Raw genomic sequence first — 26767 nt, 5'->3', positions numbered from 1 at the left:
TTCTTCTCCAAAGTGAGAGAAGGAAGCATCTCCTTGAGCTGAATTCCAGCCGGTCAATGAGGTCCTTCATGGTAGAGATGTACTGCTAATGTACACGAGCCATCAAGTTAATTTCGGGACTCTTCATGTCATGTCGGTTAATTCAATTAGAAAAGGGAAGGGGAAAGCAGATGAACTCTTAAAAGGTGGTGAGGATTGAGGGATGCTAAACATTCCTCATCACTCACAATTTACCATGATAATCTAAACACCACAGGGAAAGTATTTTTAAGTCAGGATTGTAGTGCTTGGCAGAGCCTAGAAAGAAGCTGAAAGATCCTTACCTCCTGGAGAGAGAGCATGGATGACAGAATAGACGACAGCATTGTTTGCACTACACCATATCTGTCCTCTGTAAATGAGGCCGTCACAAGATGAGAAAGGGCTGTAAATAAAAAGAGGACAAGTGAAATTAAATTGAAAAATATTAGATCGAATTCGATCAATCCTTACTAGAATGATCTAGTGGAAAAATTGTTCCATCTAGATTGATGCAGGTCAATTAACATTGAAAGTTTGTCAAACTACAGAAATTTCTCGCAAGGATTGATGAATGAGGAAAATACTTTTGGTTTATTCTGGAACCTGGAGATTCATATTTATTAAACACTATTTAGATTACATCAGTAACATTTTGATCCCCAGAAATTTAGTCCAATTCACAGCTCTGGCATACTTTGCAGAATTAATGGTAAAGGCCAGTAGGGCAACCCCTTGTTTATTTGAGATTTTCGTCATCCAATATACCACTGATTGATTATAACAGTTAGGTGTAATCAATATAATCAGATCAGCACAATATAAACACTCAGTGGCAAGCAATGGGGTATATTTAAAATCTTGACTCCCATATGCAACCCTATACAATTAATGCCTACGAGATTGTACAGACCTTCAACATGAAAATATATAAACATTCTTTCATTTCCTGTGGCAGTATTTATGCAGATTCAAAGAATGTGTTATTGCCCCTTTCCAGCACAATGACTTCAACATTTAGTCAGCTACTTCATCCACTTCTGTGGGAGGGGCGAATAATAGATAATTGAATGGTGAGGCAGGAAAGCACATTCAAAAAGGGTTGTTTGGAGGCAGTAAATTAGTGGAGTTAAAACAGCTGATAGCCCAATTCAGATGGAAGATACAAAGATCAGGAATTCAATGACATCAATAACAGGCGGAGGCTCTGCAATCCCTTGAAGCTGATACATATTCCACAAATTCCTGGCTAATTTACCTCCAGTCAACCCCTCAACATTTAACCATGTCCTTTGATTTGTGTGATCTCCATAAGTATATTGTTCTAATTTTGAATAGGCGTAACAGGGCATCCAGCTGAGAATTGCAAGTGTTTGGGGGAAAAAAATTCTTGTCCTCTATTCTAAATAGTTCTTATCCTGAGTTTGGATTTCTTTAATATTTTCCAGCCTTAAGTAACACTTGTTTAGGATATCAAAATTGTGTACAGTGATCCCTAATTTCCAGCTGCCTGATTTGCTGAGAAGTTCCAGCAGCTTGAGTGCGCTGCTTAAGGTCTCCAGCATCTGCAGAAACTCTTGTGTTCTTTAATTTTCAGGATTTTGTGGTTGAAATCCACCGATACACTAGTCCAAGTGACATTGTTGTAGAACGAGCACGTGGAGCATCTAATATCACTTCATGTCCTGCATAGCCACCGAGTTTATGCCATGAGTTCTCCTCATACGCCTAAAAGGGACAGACCAGACAGATTCCACACTGGTCCACCTGAGCTATATAACAATTTACTGGGATAAAACTCAGTGATGAAACATCTTTAAAATACTAAACATTCATTACATCACACCTCCCCTCATGTTCAAAGGGCATCTATAACACTGCTCACTCCACTATTTATATTCCAATCATATCCAGGTAAAATTTCTGATCATAAACACAAGAGCTTCTGCAGATGCTGGAATCTTTAGCACGGCACACAAAATGCTGGAGGACCTTAGAAAATCAGGCAGCAACTATGGAGGGGAAAGTCAATGTTTCAGGCCAAGGCCATTCACTAGGACGGGGAAGGATGGGAACCGGAGCCAGAATAAGGTGGGCAGTTTTGAACTAAGAAGCTGGGAGGTGAAGGGTCAAGAGGTAAAGGACAGAAGAAATCTATAGGAGAGGATAGTGGATCATGGAAGAAAGAAAAGTGGGTGGGGAACCAAAAGGCGGTGACTGGCAGATGGGGGGGGGGGGGGGGAACCAGAATGGGAATGGAAAAAGAGAGAAGGGTAAGGGAGTTTAATTATCAGGTTACAGAAATTAATGTTCAACCCATCAGGTTGGAGGCAACCCAGATGGAATACAAGGTTGCTCCTCCAACCTAAGTCTGGTCTCATTGTGGTAGCAGAGGTAGCCAAGGGCAGACATGATAGATTGGGAAGTCAAATTGAAGTGGGTGGCCATTGAAAGATTCTGCCTTTTGTGGTGGTCTGAGCAAAGCTGCTCAAAGCAGTCTCCAACCTGTGTTTGGTCTCACAAGCAGGTGAAATGTTTCCTCATGTGGAAGGACTGTGTAGGCCCTAAATGGCAGGGAGAGTTGTCCCTCCCTCTGATCTTCTCTGGGCACATATCCCTGTAAACATGACAAGTGCTACACCTCCTCTCTCACTGCAACTTAGAGTGATCCCTATGGAAAATGGAAGGGGAAAAGGAAAGATGCATTTAGTGGATTTGGGAAAAGTTACAGAGAATGATGTGCTGAATACGGAGCCTCTTGGAATGGTAGGCAAGGACAAGGGGAACACTATCCCTGTTACTGTGGCAGAACAGGGTGAGAGCAGATATGATGGACACAGGAACTGAGAAGGGAACAACATTTTTTTTTTGAAACAAGTGTCAGGTTAGGAAGAAGTATAATCATGATAACTATGAGAGTCAGGAGGTTTGCAAAAGATGTCACTAGATAGTTTGTTTGCTTCTTCCTAACCTCTATTTTACCAGGAATTAAATTTTTACTGCTTTTTAAATATTTTTTATTTTGATTGCAAGTTAATATCCATGGGCTTAGGTTACAAGCATGAAGTCATGAAAAGTTACAGGACGAAAACATGCCTTGCAGCCCACTAAATCCAGACTGACCATTAACCACCCAGCTACACAAATCTAGTTTGGAGGTTAATTTGGACTGTTGTCACCCTCTGTCAACTCCTTAACCCAACAAATCAATGTTATTACCACTGACTCCTATTGCCATGGCTGCAAACACACACAAAAAAAAGTCCCTACTTGCTATACAATATGCAAGTTGTCTCTGGAACATATCCCTGCAAAACGCAATGAGATCATGACTGTTCCATTTGATTGCGAATGCAAGCCAACCTATTAAACCTTTCTTGATAGGACAATTTTTCACGTGAACCAGAAGGACTCAATATTGCCTCACAATGATTACATGTAATTTAGAAGCTGAAACTGTGATAAAATTGTGACAGAATGGAGTCATTAAGGGAAGAAAATCTGAAATATTTGACTGAAAGTTGACTTTTCTTGTTGAATTTTCATCACTTTTTGGTTTCTGCTTTTCTCTCCACTCCACCAACTGAAGTGGGCAATGCTACGAATTAGTCAATGATTCCTTGGAGAAGTACTGGATAGCTGAAATAAACAGGTGAGTTCCTTTAGGCTACATCTCCTCATTGCCACAGAAATTTGGAATTCTCTGGAAGTTTGACTTTTAGCTATGTCAGTAGATTAAGTGCTAAATATAAGAGCAGAGCTCTGTTATCTTATGATGAAAGGTAGTAAGCACTCACCATTTGGCCTTTAAGCTGTGTCCGCTACATGGTGCTATTCATTAGAATGGAATTGAAGCCAGATTGAAGGTGTGTGTCCGGTAAGTGATTTTTAACACTATTTCAAAATAAGTCTGAATATTTTCAACGTCTATAAATTAAAACATGCTTCAGTGGATGTGCAAGTCTGTTTACTATTTGAATCCTGTTGAACTTGGGAGTATCCTGCAGAACAATTAAATTCTCCCCCTCCTTATTTCCCTACAGCCCTACAAATTATTCTTGCTCACAAGCCCATCAACTCCTCTTTCATCTTTTTGCCATAAATTTACATTAACAGGTAAGGAAATGTGCACAACTATGGGAAGCTGAGAGGCAGCAGCACTAGCAGTTCTGCCACAAGGTTGCTGATCTCAACTGCAATACATTCTTCATGTAAATGGATTAAAAATGTTTCAAATCGAAGCAAACCATATTTCTGACATAAGTAATTACCTTCAAGAGCCCAAATGTGTGCTTGACTGTTCGCAAACAAGGCCTGACTTGAAGCTTCCGGAAGCTGGAAAAAAACTGTAATTAAATCTAATCTCTTTTAATTATTAGAAAAAGACATGCAGTATGTGCAAGATTGACAAATTAGGCTAGCTGAGATTGTGAAATACTATGCAGTGTCAGTCACTCACATGCAAAGCCACTCAGCAGGAGCACATTTGAGCCATTAGTCTGGATTATTTCATAAAAGCTGATTGATTTTCAAAATTGTTCATTCAGTATTTCATTTCAAAATTCCATACATGCATAATGGAAAGAAGCCAAGTTAAAGATCACATGCAAAGTAAGCATTTAAGTTCTGAACACAACTTACTTTTTAAAATATGATGTAATGCAGAAATTTTTCAAGTGATAATAAGTTACAAATGAATAAAAGCTCTCTGATACTTTGTTGTTGGCTTTATTTAACAATGCCACTTGCAGTAGTCAACTGCAGATAAAACTTTGCAATTAAATAGAGGCAAATTAATGTTGCTCAAGAAGTTGAATAAATGACTGCCTCAGCTATCTGCCTCATGATATCTGTATCGAATCAATAACAAATCTTTGAACACCGTTAATTATATTTAAGAGTACATCTCGTTCTCCTAAAAAGTTCAGTAACTCCAGCAAATCGGAAACGTGGAGATTTTGTATGGATTTTTTTTGCATCTTTATTTACTTGGTAGATGGACACGAAGAATAATGAAGTGAGGTCATGGACTATGTACAGATTACAGAGGAGGTGGTGGTTGCTGATGAGGCAAATCCCCAGGGCTTGACAATCCTTCGAACCGTAAGAAGCTAGTGCAGAAATTGCAAGGGACCAGGCAGAGATATTTACAACATCCTTAGCAATGGGTGAGGTGCCAGAGGATTGTAAGATAGCTAATGTTGTTCCATTGTTTAAGAAAGGGTCTAAAAATAAACTAGGAAATTATAGACTGGTGAGCCTGACATCAGTAGTGGGCAAGTTATTGGAAAGACAGGGACTGATTAGGGACGGTCAACACGGCTTTGTGCATGGTTGGTCGTGTCTTAACAATCTTGAGTTTCTTAAGGAAGTTACCAGGAAAGTTGGAGAAGGCAACACAGTGGATGCTGGATGGAATTTAGCAAGGCCTTTGACATGGGAGGTTGGTCAAAAAAGGTTCAGCTGCTTAGCATCCAGGATGAGGTAGCGAACTGGATGAGCCATCGGCTTTCTGGGAGAAGCCAGCAAGCAATAGCAGATGGTTGTCTCTCTAACAGGATGTCTGTGATTAGTGGTGTGCCAGAAGCATTAGCACTGGGTCCATTGTTGTTTATCTAATCTACTTCAACCACCTGGATGATAATGTAGTAAACTGGATCAGCAAATATGCAGATGACACCTAGACTGCGGGGCATAGTAGACAGTGATGAAGGCTATCAAAGCTTGCAGTGGGATGTAGACCAGCTGGAAAAAAGAGCTGAAAAATGGCAAATGGAATTTAAAGCAGATAAGTGTGGGGTGTTACATTTTGGGAGAATAAAGCAGGGTAGAATTTACAATGAGCTATCGGGCACTGATGAGAGCAGTAGAACTGAGGGATCTAGGAATACAGATTCATAATTCCTTGAAAGTGGTATCAGATAGTGTCGTAAAGAGAGCTTTTGGCATGTTGGCCTTCAACTTATTGAGTACAGGAGTTGTGATGTTATGTTGAAGTTGTACAAGACCTTGGGAGGTCTAATTTGGAGTACTGCGTGCTGCTCTGGTCACCTATCTACAGGAAAGATATCAATAAGATTGAAAGAATGCAGAGAAAATTTACCAGGGTGCTGCTAGGACTTGACCTGAGTTATCAGGAAAGGATGAATAGGTTAGAACTTTATTCCCTGGAGCATAGGAGAATAAGAGAAGGCTTGACAGAGGTATATGCAAATAGGCTTTTTCCACTGAGTTTGGGTGCGCCCAAAACTAGAGATCATGAACTAAAGCTGAAAGGTGAAATGTTTAAGGAAAACACGAGTGGGAACTTCTTCACTCAAAGGGTGGCAAGAATGTGGTATCAGTTGTCAGCACAAGTGGTAAATTTGGGCAACACCCAAAATGCTGGAGGAACTCAGCAGGCCAGTCAGCATCTAAGGAAAAAGTGCAGCTGACATTTCGGGCCAAAACCCTTCAGTAGGACTGGAGAAAAAAAAGCTGAGGAGTAGATATTACAAGGTGGGGGAGGGCAGAGAGAAATACCAGGTGATGGGTGAAACCTGAAGAGGGAGGGATGAAGTAAAGAGCTGGGAAGTTGATTAGTGAAAGAGACAGAAGGCCATGAAAGAAAGAAAAGGGGGAGAGGAGCACCAGAGGGAGGCGATGAGTGGGCAAGGAGATAAGAGAGGGACAAGGGGGATGGGAAATAGTGAAGGTGGGGCTATTACCGGAAGGTTGAGAAATCGATGTTCATGCCATCCCCTCTCCCCTCTCTCACCCCATCTCCTTGCCTGCCCATCGCCTCCCTCTGGTGCTCCTCACCCCCTTTTTCTTTCTTGCACCTTTCAAATCTACTCCTCAGCTTTTTTTCTCCTGTCCTGCCAAAGGGTTTCGGCCCCAAACATCGACCATACTTTTTTCCCATGGATGCTGCCTGGGCTGCTGAGTTCCTCCAGCATTTTGTGTATGTTGCTCGGATTTCCAGCATCTGCAGATTTTCTCTTGTTTGTGGTAGATTTGGGTTCAATTTAAGAGAAGTTTGGATTGGCACATGGCAATGGTCTGGGTGCAGGCTGATGGGACTAGGCAGGTTAATACTTTGGTATGGACTAAATGGGCTGAAGGGCCTGTTATTGTGCTGTAGTATTCTGTGACTGTGGAACAACCATGTGTTAAATATCCTGAATTATAGAAAAATTGCTGCTTTTAAAATAGCAATTACACAGACGTTTCAGATTCATATATCCATGTGTTAGCTGTAAATCCCAGTAAATCTCCAGTGCTATTGCTTATGATTGCATTTGTCAATGACAGTTACTTTATTTAACTACTAATTCATTATTCTAAGGCCAGAAATTTGACTCAATTCGGCATTCACATCTATAAAGTCAGAAGCTGATCAGCATCTATCTTCTGAGAAAACTGCCAATGCATGCAAAATTATTTTAAGTCAGCAAACCATAAAATTTCAATTATTTCCAACAGTCCAAAGTTTGTAAATAACTGAAGATTTTGCTAAATTGCCAACTGTTGCTCATCATAATAGAGAAGCTTACGAACAGTGAAGAAAATCACTAACAGCGGCTTCCAGACTTCACAAGTAACTGTGCAACAGCACACCTCAGAATTTGCCATCACATTTGCTCCAATAATGGCAACTGTCATTCTCAATGTAAACTCCAGATCAATATATTAAATCCCTTTGAAATGTTAACATGTTATTTGGTCAAAACAACCTCTCCATGTTTGAGAAACCACTGCACTAAAGGCATAAAGCAGAAGAGATTACAATATATAGTATGCCAAAAAATTTGTAATGTACAAAACATGAACTAAAGTAATCCTGATATACTTTGGCGTTACGACTATATTCTATTTTGACCATATGCAAAGGTCAAAGGATATTTGTAATGGTGAATTGTGCTCATCCACATAATTTCTCAATGGAAACATTTAAACTGCCTTTTATTTGACAAAGTGAGTTTGGCAAGATGGATGGGAAACAGAGCACCAGCTGAGAAAGTGGAGGGTGGGAGAGAAGATGAATGTTAGGGCCAGTGAAAACAGGCAGGAGCAAAGTAATAGATATGATGGGACACAGTTTAGAATATGTGTATTTTAATGATAGGAGAGATCAATAAATCAGAGGTTCCCAACCTGGGAACACGATCCACTCAGTTAATATAATTCTCTAGCATAATTAGTGGACAAGACCCTTAACAGTGTTGATGAGCAGAGGGATCTTAGGGTCCAAGTCGACAGCTCCTTGGTTGATAGGCAGGTTAAGATGGCATATGGCATGCTTGCCTTTATTAGTCCAGGCATTGAATTTTTAACTCAGAAGTTATGTGTAGCTTTATAAACCTCTAGTTAGGCCTCACCTGGAGTACTGCACACAGTTCTGGTCAGCCATTATAAGAAAGATGTTGAGGCTTTGGAAAGGGTGCAGAAGATGTTTATCAGGATGCTGCCTGGACTAGAGGGTATGTGTTATAATGAGATACTGGAAAACTTGAGTTGTTTTCTCTGGGGTGACAGAGGTTAGGAGGAGATCTGATAGAGGTTTATGAGATTATGAGAGTCATCAATAGAATAGACAGAATCTTTTTCACAGGGTTGAAATGGCCAATACCAGAGGGCATATATTTAAGGTGAGAGGGGGCAATTTCAAGAGAAATGAGGGTCTCAGCCCAAAATGTTTCTGCACTTTCTCCCCCCAACAGATGCTGCCTGGCCTGCCAAGTTCCTCCAGCATTGTGTGTGCACTGCTTGAATTTCCAGCATCTGCAGATTTTCCGTTGTTTGTCAGGTGTGAGGGGTATTTTTTAAGAAGAGACTGGTGGTTATGCTGGTTGAAGTGGTGGTCGAGGGAACTACTTTAGGGACTTTTAAGAGATGTTCAGATAGGCACATGAATGTAAGGGAAATAGAAAGCAATGGTCATTGTGTAGGCAGAAGGGATGAGTTTAATTGGCCATTTGATCACTAACTTAATTGGTTGGCACAACACTGCGGGCCCAAGGGCCTGTTCCTGTGCTGTACTGTTCTATGCTCACGAGAAAATGGTTTAAGGTCAAGTCCCTAAACTAATTTCACCTAAATAAAGTCAGCTGGACACATTAGTATCATCCAGTACCAACTGAAACAAGAGCTCCTTCTTGGTTAAAGGAAAGGTTCCAGGAACAGAGCAAATATAACAGAGTCTGTCAGATGTACTTAGCCAATCAAGAAGCTGCAGAATGAAACTATTGCACAAGCAAAAGGAAGACAGCAACATAAAGAAACCAGCCGCTGAACAAAGCATCATGTAAGGTATAACCTTACATGCTGTTAATCTGATGTGGCTTCAATGACATTCACAGTACCTTGTTAAATAAATACATTATCTGCCCCCGTTTCAACACAAAAGTTTTGACCTAAATGAACAAAGCATAATTTCAAAGCCATATTAATACATATTGTTTGAACTTTTAAAATGCTGGATAGAGGATACAAATTATATTAAACAAAGCTACAGGATAATAATGCAAGGCAGATGGGTCAATGTTCTGTGCTTTAAGTGAAATTTTAATCATCCTGTACCTTTGTTAAAAACCATTGCTACTAGTAGTTATCAGTGCAATTTCAGAGTTAACATCAGGTATTCTTGACAAAGTTTCCAAGCTCAATTTCCCCTCCAAGTAGCTACCTGTCCTGCATTTCCACCGCTCTTTGCCTCCAGATAGTTTCTCATCTGAAATCTGCGCAGCAATACAGGCTGAGTACCCCCTCATTCGAAATGCTTGGGGCTGGAAGTGTTTCAGAGGCCTTTGGATTTTGGAACACCTAATGAGATAGCTTGGGATCACCATCCCTTCCAATGAAAAGACTGGTAAGCAGTCTTTGTCTCACACTTGTTCATCACACACATGAACTGAACAGTAAAAATTGTTACAGACCATCAATAAATATAACATGTGCAGGGCAAAAGCAGCACAACAACATTGGGAGAATAGCTGAATCAGCTGTTGAACAACATCAAACAGTAGACTTTCAGTCTCATCTATGATGCCAAGCTTTGATTAAAGGGTTACAGTACACTGTATTTGTATTTTACTTTTAAAAGTTTTATGTAAGGTATAAAAACAATCAGCATTATAGACTTGTTCTGGTGTTAGATTTTCATGAACAACAGATGCTTTAGAATTTTAATGCCGTGCCTTTTCTTAAGTTTCCGCAACCAGCCTGCTGAATATTCACAATTACCTTCAATTTTTGTTTCATCGTGATAGATCATTGCTTGTCTCATGATCAACATATCATTAAGCAGCACACGTTCAGTCCAAAGCTGACAATACATGATCGGGATCTTCATTTTTCACCTTATGCAGTGTTTTTCTATTTTTTAACTTCAGTTCATTACATATGTGAGGTCACTTCTTGCCTGGGAACCTTCCCAGTGTCTTGTGGAATTTTCCATTTGTGACCTCAAAGAAAATGTGGATTTCGGAAGGTTTTGGATTTTGGAATTTCAGATAAGGGGGTACGCAACCTGCAATTAGTACAAAGCTACAAGCAAAATTACTCAGCTACAGGGGAAACAAGTTTCTAATGAAACATGACTTTTATAATAAGTTACAAGATGAGATGTAGTAAGGAAAATTATCACACTGTCAAATAATCAATGTTCCAGGAATGCATCTAATACAGGACAACCTGCAGGCTACAAAAACTAACCTATACAGTGAATAAACTGATGTGGCTGAGAAATGCAGTCTCTTTACTCAATGACCAGGCACAATCCATGAGTTTTACCTGTTCTTGTCTCTGAAGTATCCAATCTGAAATAGGACTGTGCTTGGTTACTTCAGGAGTTCTGCTGCCAACCTGGGCAGCTTGACCAGCAAATTGACTTGTGTTCGCCAAGGTCTCTGAAAACACAGGCATTGTTAACTCTCAGTAACAACAATTCAAACAAAATACATACAAAAATATGTTTGAGTGATGTACAAACAGGCCATTCAACTTTTTTTAAATGGCAGAGCAGTCTTAATGGTAAAACAACCTACTGTACTCCTAGCAAAACATACTGTTTTATACAATTTTAACCCACTGGTAACACAGGGTCAAACAAAAATGCTATTAAAATTACTCAGGATGTGTGCGTTTGTTTAGTTAATTAATGGTTCCAAATACTGAGCCAAAGTAAATTAAATTATAAGAGGCAGTTGGCCAGTTAGGAAATGCAGATATGATGGCCTGAACTCTGTAGAGATACCTTAACTCCAAATACAAGTATAGTTCAAGCTCTCTTAAGGCAATGCTGAAGTTATGCTATTAACTATTAGCAATATTGGTAAAACCCAGATTCTTATTATAACATCATTTTGATAAAGGGAATAAAGGCATAGACTTACTTTATAAATCAGAATCAGGTTTATTATCACTGGCATGTGATGTGAAATTTTTTAACTTAGTAGTAGCAGTTCAATGCAATACATAATATAGAAGAGAAAAAAAGTAATAAAAATAAAATAATAATTAAACAACTACATCAATCACAGTATATGTATAGTGAATAGATTATTAAAACATGCAAAAAACAGAAATACTGTATATTTAAAAAAAAAAGTGAGGTAGTGTCCAAGGATTCAATGTCCATTTAGGAATTGGATGGCAGGAGAATTTATGGGCCAAATGGCCTAATTCTACTACTATGTCTTATGGTCTTATAATACAAATACAAAAACTCAATTAATACGCAACTGGTAGAAATATAATTCGCAAACTTTAAAAAAAAATCTGGTTTTATCAATAAAAATAAGTGACAGAATGATAGAATATGGCATATAAATGAGGCAAGTCAATTAGAGGGGGTAGTTTGCACCCTAGACAGCGAGAGGAACTCGCATTGATAGGAAAGGGCATACCAGAATTAACATAGCCAAGATAATGGCATTGAATAAAACAGCGGAACAAAATAAGTGTCAATACTCCAGGATCAGATGAGTTTTCATCTTGGATTTTAAAGGAAATAGTTGAAACTTTGAAAGATCACAAGTCATTTACGAGTTCTCTTGATTTTGGAATTATTGCTTATTTTGGAAAATTGCACACTAAGTTGTGGAAACAAAGTGTTGAACCAAGCTAATTATACTAGTTAATCTAACATCTTCTGATACATTACGTTTGCCTGTAATTAATTGGTAATTGGATTATTATTGCCAAAAGTAATGCAGTACAATGCAGAGGAATCTTTCTCCATGCCACCCACACAGATCACTTTAAAATACATTAAGAGAAAAGCAATAACAAAGTAGAATAGTGTTACAGAGTGAACATTAGTAACTTTCAGCTAATCAGCCAGTACTACAAGGATTTGTAAATGATAGATCATGCAAAATATGAATAAGTTTTTTAAAGAAATTATTAAAACAGTGAGCAGGAAAATGTTTATGTATATTTCTATAGGGTTCCAGGAATAATTTCTTATTGCTGGGTTTTAAAAAGTCTCCCAATCTTCAGACTTACTACTCCTAATAGTATAACAAGGCTTTTAAAACAAGATATATAAACCTAAACAACTTGAATCTCTTTTACTTGCCCGGAATGGTCACATCTCCCTCAAAGTTTTTACTTCTCAACAGAAAGTATGATATATTCATTGAGAATTAAATATTTTCTTTTCAGTGTCTGATACTGTTAATCTCCCAGCAATTTAATTGAATTTCAGTCAACATTATGATTCCTGTGGAATTATCAATTTCAAGATTAACAAGATGCATTCCTAGAAAACTGTCCATATCGTGAGTTTACGTGATGCAAAACTATCATTAGCACATATCAAGAAATGTGTGTTGAAAATTCAATTTATTTACTTCTTGCACTTCTTCCCAGATGATTTCTATAAAAGCAAATTTTAATTCTGTGTTTCAATTTATTTTTTAAGATAGTGATTTGTGACTTTTGCAAGGACAAATTGCTGTTACCATATGGCTGTAATGCAGGGGTCATCTATATTACCTTTGTTACAAAATTAATGATCAAACTCAGCTAATTTAATCAAATTAGTTGATTAGCTGAGTAATCAATTAATACTCAGAGGATAGCTGCTATTAGGGGACCTTAACTTTAATTCTTTACTTTCTCTCATTAGAATCCGTATGGATAGCACTTCCTGAACTGTGTATTTGTTCATCTACTTTGTTCACAAATAAAGGACGTTTAATATCATTTTATCTCAATTGGACCGAATTTACTGATACTATATCCCTTGCTAAACACAAGAGATTTGGTAAACAAGGTACAGCGATGGAAGCTTGATATCAGCAAATAGTTGCCAATTTGAGTTCTCAGACGAGAAGTGAATTTAAATAGAGAGGTAATAGTCAGCTTTGTGAAAAAACCTATTAGACTTGTGAAACAGCTAATGTAAGACTATACACGTTCAATTAAACCAAAAGGAGAAGTCACACAACTGGGAATTATAGACCTTCAAACAGTCCAAAGGAAACACAAAAACAGGATTTTTGGAAAAATAAAAGATACTGTGGCAGTAACAGAGTGAGATTTCATAATTGGGATATCATCAATGAGAAAAATATGAAGGGTGCACAGTTCGTAAATCGGATGCAGATGAAATGCTCAGCTAGTACATATTAAATCCAACAATAGGAATATGGGGGGGTAAGAGGATCAATGCTGAGTTTTGTTTTACGCAATGAAATTGGGGTGTGGATTTGGATTAATGGTCTTCTCATAGTGACCACCACACTAGATCTCCTATAACTCTGCAAAAAAAAAACAAGTACAAATTCTAATTTGGAGAATGGTTAATTTCAATGGACTGAGAGTGATTTTGCAAAAAAGGAATGAAAACCACTCCGAGGGCAAATCATTTTCACTAATGAGGCACTCAAAGGGAATTCAAGAGATTTACATCAACATTTTTTTACAATAATATGGCGTTGCGATGTATAAATTTTAAGTGCTAGAGGGCAAGATAACTAAGGCACAAGGCAGAAAGAATTCAATAGCATAGAAAGCCAATAATATAAAGATTGTAGGACTGGAATTAAAAGTTACTGAATAAAGTACAAAAAAAAACTGGCCCACTCTTGTTCATTAGCCTTTGCAAAGATGCACTTGGGAGCATCCTAATATGCTGCATCACTGTGATACAGAAGCCGTACTGCGGCAGGCAGGAGGGCCTGATAATGCTAAGTACCTCCAGCATTTTGTGTGTGTTGCTCTAGACTTCTACAATCTGCAGGATCTCTCATGTTTATCACAGTTCATTGTATTTTATACGATTACTTTTATATTTAATGTACCTTTTTATTGTATTCTTTATGTTTGTATTTTATTTTTATGCTGCATCAGATCCAGAGTAACAATAGTTTTGTTCTATTTTATACTTGTGTACTGAAGAATAACAATAATCTTGAATCTGTCTCTAGAATTCCAATTTCTATACAACCGCACAAGTGCAGGTAAATCACAGAAGTTAACAGTGAAGAAAGGCAATAAATGGATGCTCAAAAAAGACAGCAATTATTAACTTGTAAAACCTTACACATTTTGATCAATTTATACATTACCATATTCAATTTGTAAAGCCTCTGACAAGATTAGTTCAATCTCAGTGAAAACTTTACTTTTAATTTTTCCATAAACAAAAGCTTCTAATAAGGCTGTTTCACTTTTCTGTAGACCAAACTATAGCACAGACATACCTGTGGAACGAGATGCTGACGACCAAATTTTTGGTCCCCGCTTCAGTAAACGAGGGCCCTGCACTGAGCCATAGTAAGGAGAACCTAAGTCATTCAAGTGGGTCACAGCAGACGAGTCAAAAGGACTGCCCAAATCTGGTGTAAAGGGGAGGCTGAGGAGGCTCTTCAAGGAGGAGGACTTGTTCATTGGTGAATCCAGGGGGCTTTGGGGAAAAGGAGTACGGAATGGCATCTTTCGGGAAGGCTGGTAGCTGGCAGGCTCTTCAAGACAAGATGTTTCTGTAACAGAAGATGACAATGAAGGCATGCCTATGACAGGGCTGTCACACAAAACTAGATTGTTGCAAGTTTAGGTCATAAATAGGATGGCTACTGAAAGATAAAAAATCTAATTAAAACATTGATTTATAATTCACATGTTCAAGCTCCCTTATCTCTATAAACTTCTCCACTCCAAACTCTGCATTCCACTACTTCTAGCACAACACTGATATCCCGTTCACAAATGACGACAATTTGGCCACAAGGGCTGGTGGATATGTGGGTAGCGGGAAGAGAGGGAACAGGACTAAGTTAGTGGTGGAACTTTATATCAGAAGTTTCTTCTCCAGCTTACAGCTCCATTCATCCCAGTTCCTGATCCTTCACTTCCACTCTCCTCTGCATCTTATAAACCTACTTGCTCTAACTTCTTTCAGAATTGATGAAAGGCCACCAATTTCAAATGGCTACCCTGCGCTTGGCCTGCTGTGCATTTAAAACACCTTCAGTTTTTATTTCAGATTTTCCACAGCTATTCATTCAAATAAAAATCTAAATCAATTTGTTATTGCTTAAAAAATGCCAAAACACGTTGCAGCAATTCTGGACTGCGTTTTGGAAGCAAGTGATAGATTTCAGGTATTCCACTGCCGAGAAATTATTGTAACTATGAAATGGAGAAACAAAAAGGAACATTAGATTGAAGTTTTGGTCTATTCTATGTCCTTTAGTCTTATATCCAAAATGTCCCATGCAGCACATCAAATAAATGCTGTCCATTAGTAACCTGACACACAATGTACAAAGAAAAATTACATAGCATCTTTTAAAAATTAAACTTGAGATCTGACCTGATGTACTTGACTGGTGACCTTCTCCAGGAGTGGGATATGGTTTGACTCGACCATTGGCGGCTAAGGCTTCCTGATACTCGATCAGCTTGTGTGTTAGGTCATTTAGCAAGGCTAAGCATTCACCTGATATGGCTATCCAATTATGAGGATGGCCACCTTAAATTAAGAACAAAAGTGATCAACTACAGTCATTAAGTTAAAATTTAAGCTAATATTTAACTTATATAGCACTTTCTCGAAAGCACAACCTAAAACACTGAGTGAAACAAAAAACAGAGAAAAAATCACAAAGTTTAAAGGGAACATGGGGGGGGGGGGGGCTTCTTCACACAGTGAGTGGTGGGAGTGTGGAATGAGCTGCCAGATGAAGTGGTTTGGCACAGCCAAGAAGGGCCAAAAGGCCTGTTGCTGTGCTGTAATGTTCTATAGGATTGAGTGGAACCTGAAACAGAGACTTGCATTAAAATCTCATCAAGAATGTCCTCACATGATTCGGTTCATACACTCCAGATGAAGCACCTGAACTGAAATCGTATTGACTTTCTCAGCAAGTAACTTTTCAAGCAACAAGGAGTTTACAGATTTAAGTGGATTAGAATGCTGTTAAGAATTAAACTCATTGGGAAATCTGTGACAAAGGATCTGATAGAGATAGTTGAGAGACAATTTTAGAAAAAGTGAGTTGTGATGGAGAAAAGCAAAAGTGAAATGAGATTGAAATGAGTGACACAGACACTAAGATGAAATTGTGATCTGTTGCACATTTCCAGGATGATAGTCATAGTAACCAAAATACTAACTTCCACAAGAGATGCCCCCCACCAGCTTGTGCTTACTAAAAAGTGAGCTCTATAACCACCAAAATTAATACATTTATCAGTACCCCAAAAATCAATTGAATAATTCTGCAACCACATCACTGTACAAAAACTGACAGTAATAAATGCACTCCTAGTAAATAATGCACAAGGATCAGGATTATTACAAATGGCTGCATCTTCCCACCCAATTCCTAAAAATCAACATCAATCCATGCAGAATATCAACTCTTCAAATCAGTACAATCTTGCATTTAATATCCAAGAGATTTCTTAATGAGGAACTTGGCCATACCTGGTTGGCTAAGGCTGAATACTTCTTGTCTTCGACAGGGTGAATATTGAGAAAGCAAGGCCAAATCTTGCAATGCAAGGTACTGCAAAACAGATGTGCACATGTAGTTAGCAGCTTGCTGGCACCGTCTAGCCAATCAACTGGAACTATTGTGACCGTTTTACCTTTACACAAGGGGAAACATTGGCAGTTAGAATTTTAGGAAGACACTGATCGCCATCCTCTCCAAAAGTGGACTGCACAGAAAATTGGAATACCTGAATCAATGGAAAAACACAATACATGATGGAACCTTCAAACCACAAGCAAGCACAATACTGTAAATGAATTCTGAACTTTTCAAAAATTGTCAATAATCTAAATTTGTCCTTATTCAAAGATAGGACCGAAACAGGAACTTTCTGATATTCTAATACAGCGACACATGACTCTTGACAAACACAGATGGACAGGAAGAACATCAGCAGCTAAAGCAGTGACACTCTATAATGTGGTCAGCATTTAAGTTCGCTAATCTACTTATGTTGATATATTGATAAAAATATTTCTTCTACATTTTAAAGCTAGTAATAGAAAACTCTCAAGATTCAAACATGATTTGCTCATCCACAATCAAGTTTGGAAATCGCAATTACTAGCAAATAGCCAATGCCTTTTAGTGGAAAATCCTACAAAAGGTAGTGGATTTGGCACAGTACATCACAGGTAAAACCCTCCCAGCCATTGTCCTTATCTACATGAAATGCAGCATCCATAATCAAAAATCCACACCGCTCAGGCTGTCTTCTTTTCTTGCTGCTGCTATCAGGTAGAAGGTACAAATGGCTCAGGACTCACATCACCAGGTTCAAGAACAGTTATTACCCCTCAACCATCAGGCTCTTGAAAAACCAATGGTCTCAGTTTATGGACTTTTTATCTTGCTATTTCATGCCCTTATTTATATTTGCAGTTTGTTGTTTATTGATCCCGTTTAGTTACTGTTCTATAGATTTGCTAAGTACTGTATGCCTGCAGGAAAAAGAATCCCAGGGTTGTATGTGGTGACACGTATGTACTCTGATAATAAATTTTACTTTGAACATGTCATAAGCCCGCTGGAGCCAAGTCATGTCATTTCATAGGTTAAATCAGATCCTGTATCTCACGTCCATTTCCCAATCACTGCTCAAGAATGTGCATTAAACATTCCAAACCAATGAGCACCCACAGCCTTCTTAATATCTACAACTGTATGAATAAAGAAATAACTTATCAATTCTGCCTTAATAAGCAAGCTCCTAACCCCAAGACTCTGATGTTAATTTAGACTTCAGAGCTGTATGTAGTATCAACCTGTCAATAACTCTCAGTAATTTATCTTGCTTCTAATATGGTCAGTTCTTATTCTTTTCATTTCCAGTAAGTCCAAGTTCATTCTGGTAACTATCAGCTGAATCCATGCTGCACTGCATCCAAGTACATTCTACTTCAGCACAGAAACCAAAACTGACCCCATAGTGTACATCAGGCGGCCTCACTACAGCCTTGTTCCAAATGCAGCAAGACATCTTTCCTGTTGTGCCTCAATCCTCTTGCCACAAATCCCAAAGTGTCATTTGTACCCTAACTGTGTTGCAGCTGCATAACAACACTGTGCTTCATGAACCATCACATCACATCTTACATTTGTCTCTTGCCATTAAAAAAAACTTTTCTATTACTTGTATTGATGTGAGTAACCTCACCTTTAACCATATTATTCTCCACCTGCCAAACTGCTATCTGCCCATTCCACCCTTCTGGATTTAAATCCTTCTGCAGACTCTTTGCACTCTCTCCAGATCTCTTTTTCATTGCAGCAGCAGCAACTTTAGATATGTAATACTATACAGATTGTATTATACCATAGACTGTAATGGTAATGATATGAATAAAAGATCATGATATAACATATCCAAAATTGCTGTTAGTACAGTGGAATCTGCTTCACTATAACCTTCACTAAAGATCTCTGCTCAGACGCAAGAATGAGGTCATTGCTACGGTCAATCTGAAAAAGACTGATTCATTCCTACTGTCTTCAGCTATTTAGTTGATCTTCTTATCCGTGTTAAAATCTGAACCGCAAGCCTGTTCCTTTTTTTTGTGTAGCACCATGTTAAGAGACTTCTAAAAATTACATATCAACACAGTTATTCTTCATGTATTTGGTTGTCATTATAGACCAACTGGCATAGAACTAACCATTTTTTGCCTTTTGTTTTTGAACATCATTCTTCTAATTGCTACCTTTCCATCTGCAGGGACTGAGAGAACGTTGGGAATTTTAGAAAAAAAAAATCACCTTCTGTTCACTATCTCAACAGCCATCTCTTTCAGAATCCTACAAGCTGTCTCAGGTCTAGAGGATTTGTCAGCTTTTAGATGTCTACTTTCTTATTTTTAAACTGACATTAATTGCTATAAATCCTTTAATCTCATTATATTCTGAAGTTCCCACTATTTTTGGTACCTCAATTGCACTTGAGAACAATGATTTAAGACTTGTCATTTCTGTGCTTCAAGTTCATGATCTTTCTCTTACTAATGTACAATTATTTCTGTGACAATGTTTTGTTTTTACCAGATTGTAAAATATTGATAAAACAGCATTTTCCCCTTTTACATGGACCACATATGAAACCTTCCCCCCACCCCCGCCACTCTCACATGTAAATATTTCATGTAGGTTTATGCTCACATCCTATCTTCTCTCATCAACATTGTTTACCCAAAGGTTGCTTGGCGATAGTATGTTGGCAATTACAATACCTTTATATTTAGAATAACTGTAATTCAGGAGATCTTATCTAAACAGTTAACATATGTATTCCATACTCACCTCTGTGACAAAGATTTTAAAGAGCACCCATGTAACGTACCAGGTAACCAAGAGAAATGTACCACTTAGCCAGGTCGTGTAGAGTAGCGGCAAGTCAAACAGTCCAGTCAGGGTATCCAGGGAATGCTGTATGCTTCAGAAAAAGTTACAGATAGTTTTATTTTCCAAGTGCTCATTCACAAATCAGCACTACTTCTGGAAATATTGGATCTCACTGTGGTCATCTGACAGACACACCACTTTCTAAAAAGCCACACGGAAGTTAAGCGTATACCTGAACTGCTTCACTACACTCTTCGGCAAAGATCACTGCTCAGATGCAAGAATATTGAAGTAAAGCAGAAAATAGTTTTGCATGATTAAACTCAGGGTACATAACCGTTACATTAATCTTTTGAACTGTTTATCCCAACATGCTTCTTTGTGCTAGGTTTTGGGGAATTGCGAATTTTGTACAATGCCACAGATACGTTATAGAAAAGGATTCAAATTTAAATGAAGATCTGTGGAAGGGGAAGAGGCAGAAGAAAGGTTTCTGCTTTGGACAGAGCCAGATTTTAAATTTGTGCTCAACCTGACCTGGCTAAATTCAGCATTTAGAATTAGGATGCTTAAAATCATTTTCCTTACCAAAAACTATTTCTGATCTACAAGCCCCCGATTTTTTGATAGACGATATTCAGTATCTCCAGTCTATCTCAGTGGATAAAATACATCAGTGGATTGCCAGAGGGCAAAACAAACATAATAGGTTTAAACCCAGGAGGCCTTATGAGTTCAACCCGATCCTAACCATTTTGGCTTCGATGCCCTTGGCCAGTGATAGAGAAAAAGAAATAAAACAAAAAACTTCAAAATAATTAGTAGGTACCATATCAAACATCATTGACTGAATACTTAGTATTCAGCTCACGAACCTGTCCTTTTGAAGGGTCGTTGAGGCACTTATCCAAGCTCTTGGCACATAACCTAGGGATTAAAATAAAAATATAACAGAAAAATCAAATTAAGGACCTTCAAGATTAATTGGTTCAAAATTAATTGAGCCGATTTTGGCTACAAGGCAATACTGCCAATAAAAAAAGTAGTATTGAAATTTAATATTTATGAATAAGCTCATTGCACTTTACCTTTCAACATTAAGAGCAATAAACAGAGGCTACAGATGCATGAAAGTAAAATACACACCAAGATCTTTAATTTGTTTTCAAAATCAAAGTTCATGGTTGTAGCCATGAGAATAGAAATGAAATGATAAACAGAATATAAGTGCTGATGTTATTGTACACCAAGTTACTGCTAAATTGCAAAACAGGCTAGAAGAGCAGAAATTTGCAAAGGCAATTGCAGAAGTCTATACCAAGATTATGAAATATTAACCAGACTTCAGTAGATTCATACAAAACATTACCTATTATAGTTATTAACTCTTTCATCTTTAAACCTAAGTTTATTCAGGTTATTTCCCCTTATTGTATTCACCTCTCTTCTCCCCATCCCTATTATGGATGGACAGCGTGTGATGTCAACAATCTACCATAACTGAACTCCTTCACAAAAACATTTTATGTTTGTATTCTAATTTAGTAATCAAAATAATTAACAAGTTTTTATTCATTGAAAAGTATTATTTGTATTCTTCCATTTTGCACTGCTATTGCTTGCATCTGGTCACCCAATGAACATTCCAAAGTAGTAACTCAATGGATATATTCAGTGGAGCAGAAAGCATGGAGGACAAGCAGAGGCAATCATTGCATGAGAGCGATACAATCTTATGAACCTGGACTGACAATTAAAAAAAAAAGTTACCTAGAAAGTAGTAAAGGATGCAGTAGTTCCTGAGGAAATACAATGACTGCACAGCACTGTATTTAATGACCAGTGGCAGGTTTGCTTTAAAACGCAGGTACTTGAATTGCTACAAAAAAAAAAGATAAGATTACTTTTTCCCCTTCCTTAAATCTAGCTCATTATGATATTGCACTTTAACATTTACCTGCACTGCACTTTTTTGTAGCTTTTACACTTTATTCTGCATTGTTAATATTTCACCTCATTCTACTTTGATGCACTGTGTAATAATTGATCTGTATGAACAATATGCAAGGCAAGATTTTCCACTGTATCATGGTACACCTGGCATTTCCAATGATAAACCAATACCAATAAATTATCGCCCTTCCTCTTACTAAGGCACCATTCACAGATATAGAACACCAGTGTAACCCATTCAAAAGGCAGCCTGCACACTGCATACTCTAAAGACAATGGTAGCAAGGGAATTATCAACACTGTTCCCTGTACCATTTTCAGTCTTTAATGTCCCGACTAGTTTTTGCTCCGTCTAATCCAGCAAAAAAAGAATCATTTAACAGCACAAGTCAAAGTCCCACCACTTCTTTTTAGTTCCACAATGATTAAGCTACAGGTACTCAGAGGGTCCAGATTAGTTTTAACTGAGATTACACACCTGAATTGATATTTAAATATTATACCTAGAAGATGCGGTTTGTGGCTGTCTAGTTTCTATTTTATTCATCTCCTGTTAAAGGGACCACAAATCAAAAGCCCTGTAAGACTTTTGCAAAATTTTAAATCGAAACAATGCAACCAGCATGTCCATAAACTGCAAAAGGATGACCTCACTTTCCTTCTACACGTTAAATGTAGTGTTACAACTTGTCACAATGCTAAGCAAGAAACACATTTCCATTATTCATGCCAGGGTTAAGCACCACTTGCAACTGGGCTACACAGTAACTGCCACAAGGAAGGAGGTGAGGAACAGAGGTATGAGCAGAGGTGCAGGAGCTAGTAGATCGTTACATCAGCTGACCAAGATGCCAAACCAAACAAAAAAGTTACAATTTAAAAACATGGCCAGAGAGGACACCAGAGGGAATAGAGCAGAACCAAAAAATAGATGCCTAAAGAGGCAATGGGCAGATGGCAGCAAGCTTGCTTTAGAACGGGGCTTTGAAGTCTGGACAAATGACTTCAACGTGCTGCTTTAAAACAAATATTTAGTACAATAGAAATTGATCTGCTTTTAGAATATTTGAAGTAGAACTTAACAGTAACCTTACCTGCAGAGTTGGGAAAGATAAATAATTTAAGTTGTTAATAAAATAAAGCAGACTGTAACTGTATCCGATAAATGCTCCTTCCATCAATAAGAAAACATGAAACTCATTCAGGCACATGCTGCCACTGGATGCAGAACTGCAACGAGAAGATCAAAGTTAAAAGGTAAAAATACAAGAGAAAGGACAAGGCGCACAGAAACTACAAACAAGGATATTTTATAAGTGCCCTCATTTTGATCAATGCCATGCTTACCTGTCCTGAGACGAACAAGGTACACTGATCATCTGGTAACGCCCCCCAGCTATGACAGCAGCACACCAGGCCATCAGCATTCCGATCACTGCATGGACCACTGAATGAATGAACCGATGAGGATGGAACACATTCCCTATGAGTGCTATCCGACTACACGGAATAGAAGGCTCCACTGGAAACGAAGGACAGAATTTTCTTTAAAAAAAAGTTCAGCAGGTTTGAAACTCTGCTAGGGCTTATTTGTTTGGAAAAGTAGATAAGGAGGCAAATCATTTGAAAATGTCCCTTGACCAACTTAATGCATTTTAAATTCATGGATGCTAACGTCTCAAGATATCATATCTTGGATCCAGCACACAAATGTAATCACACAAAGGCACTCCAGCACCTCTACTTTATCAGAAGCTTGAGAAAATTTGGCATGTCACCAAATACTCAAACTGTAAAAAGTATCCTGACTGGTTGCATCATGGTCTGGGGTATGACAATTACAATGCAAGAGGCTGGAAGAGTAGTTCTCACAGCCTGATCTATCACAAGCACAACCCTCCCCACCATTGATAGCATCTATTGGAGGCAAAACCTCAAGTAGGCAGAAATTATCATTAAGCACCCCCACCATCTGGATCATGCCCCTTTCTCACTGCTACCAAGTACAGCGGCCAAGTGACACTGTCAAAACGAATACAAATTTCAATCATGTAGCTTATGTGAAAAAATACACTCTTATAAAAAAAATACAATAAATACAAGTCACTTCCTCTTGTTTTAATTGATAATTGACTAAAATTTCTATTAAATTAAATTACGTTGAAAAATGCCAATTATAAATCATAATTCATGATTTCAAACCTCAAGTGTGAAACTTGAGCATCAAAAATTTATCTGAAAATCAAACAAGAGATTGAATTAGAACATCGGCTTTAAAAATCAGTAGCCAAATGTAAAGAATAAAATTCTAATACCTGTATAATATTCCATATTGAAGATTCCAATAATCACCGCAGCTCCACAGAGCACCAGGAAAGAAAACATTATATAAGAACTATTCAGGTGGTTCAATGTCTCTAGAAAGAGAGATAGGACACAAGACGTCATCAGCTAGACTGCATTTGGAGAGGGAATTCCGGCCCCAATCCACTAACATTGTGATTACCTGTAATCCATTGAACAGGGTGGAACACATTTGGTCGACTAAACATTACAAACACAGTTGTGGAGACAGGCAGCAACAGCACAGACCATGCAATGGCAGCTGCTGCTCGCCAACTGAACACCTGCAAGGCAAGATGACAGAACTGAAATCAACACTTTCACAGGGCTGGGGCAAATTCTCAACAACAATTATTAAGACATATGACTGCTTTATTCCAGTTCTACCCCAGCTGACTTTCACTATTATTTAATCGACTCTATTTAGGCAACTATCTTTCCACATTTCGGTGAAATTTCTATTCACCTTTTCCCACTCTGAGACACTGTAGCATTTTCACCCTCAGTAAGAAAATGAGAGGTAACCCGGTTGACACCAAACCAAAGTTCATCACACTCTTACCTGGCAGGATTCTTGAGAATTTTCTCTTTTGAATCTTTACTGTTAGTTGCTGACCAGAACTGTATATCTTTTTCTAGCTATAAAAACACAAAATGCTGGCAGAACTCAGCAGGCCAGACAGCATCTACGGGAGGAGGTAGTGACGACGTTTCGGGCCGAAACCCTTCATCAGGAGTGAAGTAACATGGGATGGTCGAGGGGGGACCCCCCTTCTTATCCCCCCTCGACCATCCCATGTTCTTCTTATTCCCCCTCGACCATCCCATGTTCTTCTTATCCCCCCTCGACCATCCCATGTTACTTCGCTCCTGATGAAGGGTTTCGGCCCGAAACATCGTCACTACCTCCTCCCATAGATGCTGTCTGGCCTGTTGAGTTCTGCCAGCATTTTGCGTTTTTATTTATTTCCAGCATTTGCAGATTCCAGCTGTGGGGTTTGTTCTTCTGCAGCCAATGAAGGAACGCCTCACATGATTTAACTAATGTACCAAGCTGCTCAGTAGGGAGCTGTGGATGTGCAGTTTCAAGGCTCTTTCTAAGTGCACATTTCTTATATCCCACCTTCATTCTGGGCTTTCTTGCCTAGTTTGGTGTTGCACATTTTCCTGCTTTGAGTCTAATTTGCCAATTTTCTGCTCATCTGACAAGTCCATTGATATACTTTCTTCCCCACACTGAGGAATACTTGTGTTATTGAAACAAAGGATCTTCTCGCTTCATCGAGATAGCATGATAGTGGATTTACAATAATCTGATCCAGCTTTCAAGTCAATAAATCCTAAACTCCTCTTCCCAATCCCAACTCCAGCCTCTAATAGCAACTACCAAAACAAGTTGGGATTTGGTTCCGCCAGGACCAGTAACCCTCCAAAACTGCTCTAACACCTCTTCAGGAAATCATTAGTGACAGCAAGCTACGAGACCCCGACAGGCGAAACACTCAAACACTAAATGAAAAATCGGAGAAAACTGCAGGTGCTGGGAAACTGAAATAAAAACAGGAAACATTGCAGAGTTGGGAGACTCTGTAGGTCAGTCAGCGTCTGTCGAAAGAGAGACAAAGTTCTACATAAAAATATTACCCTGATGACTTTCCACAGTCAGTTTCACAGAAACCATTAGCCTTACTGGCTTCCTATCTACCTTTGCAAGAAAATTACCGGTGGAAGGCCGGCCAAGCCTGGGCCTTTCCAGCTTCAGTAACGGAGTCTGAAGCACAACCTCGTGGCCGAGGAAGAACTATGGCACAAGCGAGCACCTTCCGGTAAGCGTAGCCATCTCTCACCTTGCGCATGAACCAGAAGTCTGGCGGCCGCTGTGCCTCCCCATCGCTGTCCGCACTCCGCATTCCTGGAAACACTGCCGCTCCCGCACTTTCCAATTCAAAGACCGGCGCCAGGCCGCCGAACACCGATACTGCGCCTTCCTAATGACGTCACGGCGACGCAACTCGCTGTGACCGCTTGATCGGGCCGACGCCATATTTAATACTGGCATTGCTCGCTCCCCGCGCGGGAACGTGTATGTGTGCGGCGCTCAGACTTGGAAATCAGTTTTTTTAATCATTCACGAATGTAGTGCAATTTGTTTTTTTTTTAACGACTGAAAATTACATCGATTACAAACTAAGTAAAGAGTGCAAAAGACGAATGACAAGATACTGTTCATGATTTCATAGTGATGCACCATCAATAACTCTAGGAGACTGGAAGTGGACGATAAGCTTTTATTAACAGCAAAAGGGAGCTCGACATGTCAAAGACTGAGGGAGGAGCAGTGCCCCAATCGCCTTTATACAGGGCTCTGTGGGAGCCAGCAGAGGGGTGTGTCCAGACAGGTATAGATAGTTTACCATTCGGAAATCTGTGGTCAGAGTGGAAGAAGCTGTTTTAAAACTGTGACTGGGATCAGTCCACCTAATCTACACTAACCCCGGAGTACTGATTTACACTGACCCCATTTTTATTGTTCCCGCATTCCCATGAACACCCCCAGAATCTGTCAGTTACGCCACCAGGGGTAGTTGATCTACCCACCCAATGAGCTTTGGGTATGGAGCAGGAAC

The 26767-nt window shown here is 38.8% G+C and overlaps 1 protein-coding gene across 2 annotated transcripts in view; it reads right to left on the bottom strand.

Annotated features, from left to right (window-relative positions):
• The window catches only part of ndc1 (NDC1 transmembrane nucleoporin), a 29754-nt gene extending 3631 nt beyond the window's left edge, over nucleotides 1-26123 (bottom strand). The window contains exons 1-16 of one of the 2 annotated variants that reach the window (XM_059984593.1): nucleotides 25988-26123; nucleotides 24304-24424; nucleotides 24113-24214; nucleotides 23145-23319; nucleotides 22892-23027; nucleotides 21615-21723; nucleotides 20720-20771; nucleotides 19803-19935; nucleotides 17104-17196; nucleotides 16940-17021; nucleotides 15824-15982; nucleotides 14712-14990; nucleotides 10792-10907; nucleotides 9363-9413; nucleotides 4290-4353; nucleotides 324-424 (exon numbers count right to left, since the gene is read on the bottom strand). In XM_059984593.1, coding sequence (XP_059840576.1) covers nucleotides 324-424; nucleotides 4290-4353; nucleotides 9363-9413; nucleotides 10792-10907; nucleotides 14712-14990; nucleotides 15824-15982; nucleotides 16940-17021; nucleotides 17104-17196; nucleotides 19803-19935; nucleotides 20720-20771; nucleotides 21615-21723; nucleotides 22892-23027; nucleotides 23145-23319; nucleotides 24113-24214; nucleotides 24304-24424; nucleotides 25988-26050 — 1836 coding nt within the window. In that variant the 5' untranslated portion in view covers nucleotides 26051-26123. The remainder of the gene's footprint in view (nucleotides 1-323; nucleotides 425-4289; nucleotides 4354-9362; nucleotides 9414-10791; nucleotides 10908-14711; nucleotides 14991-15823; nucleotides 15983-16939; nucleotides 17022-17103; nucleotides 17197-19802; nucleotides 19936-20719; nucleotides 20772-21614; nucleotides 21724-22891; nucleotides 23028-23144; nucleotides 23320-24112; nucleotides 24215-24303; nucleotides 24425-25987) is intronic. The other variant, XM_059984594.1, reaches the window with a different exon arrangement.
• Between the last annotated feature and the right edge of the window lie 644 nt (nucleotides 26124-26767).

Source organism: Hypanus sabinus, chromosome 11 (assembly GCF_030144855.1).
Source record: "Hypanus sabinus isolate sHypSab1 chromosome 11, sHypSab1.hap1, whole genome shotgun sequence".
Classification (NCBI taxonomy): Eukaryota; Metazoa; Chordata; class Chondrichthyes; order Myliobatiformes; family Dasyatidae; genus Hypanus; species Hypanus sabinus.
The sequence above is the reverse complement of the archived record's forward strand: the minus strand, read 5'-3'. Positions and strand labels throughout refer to the sequence as shown.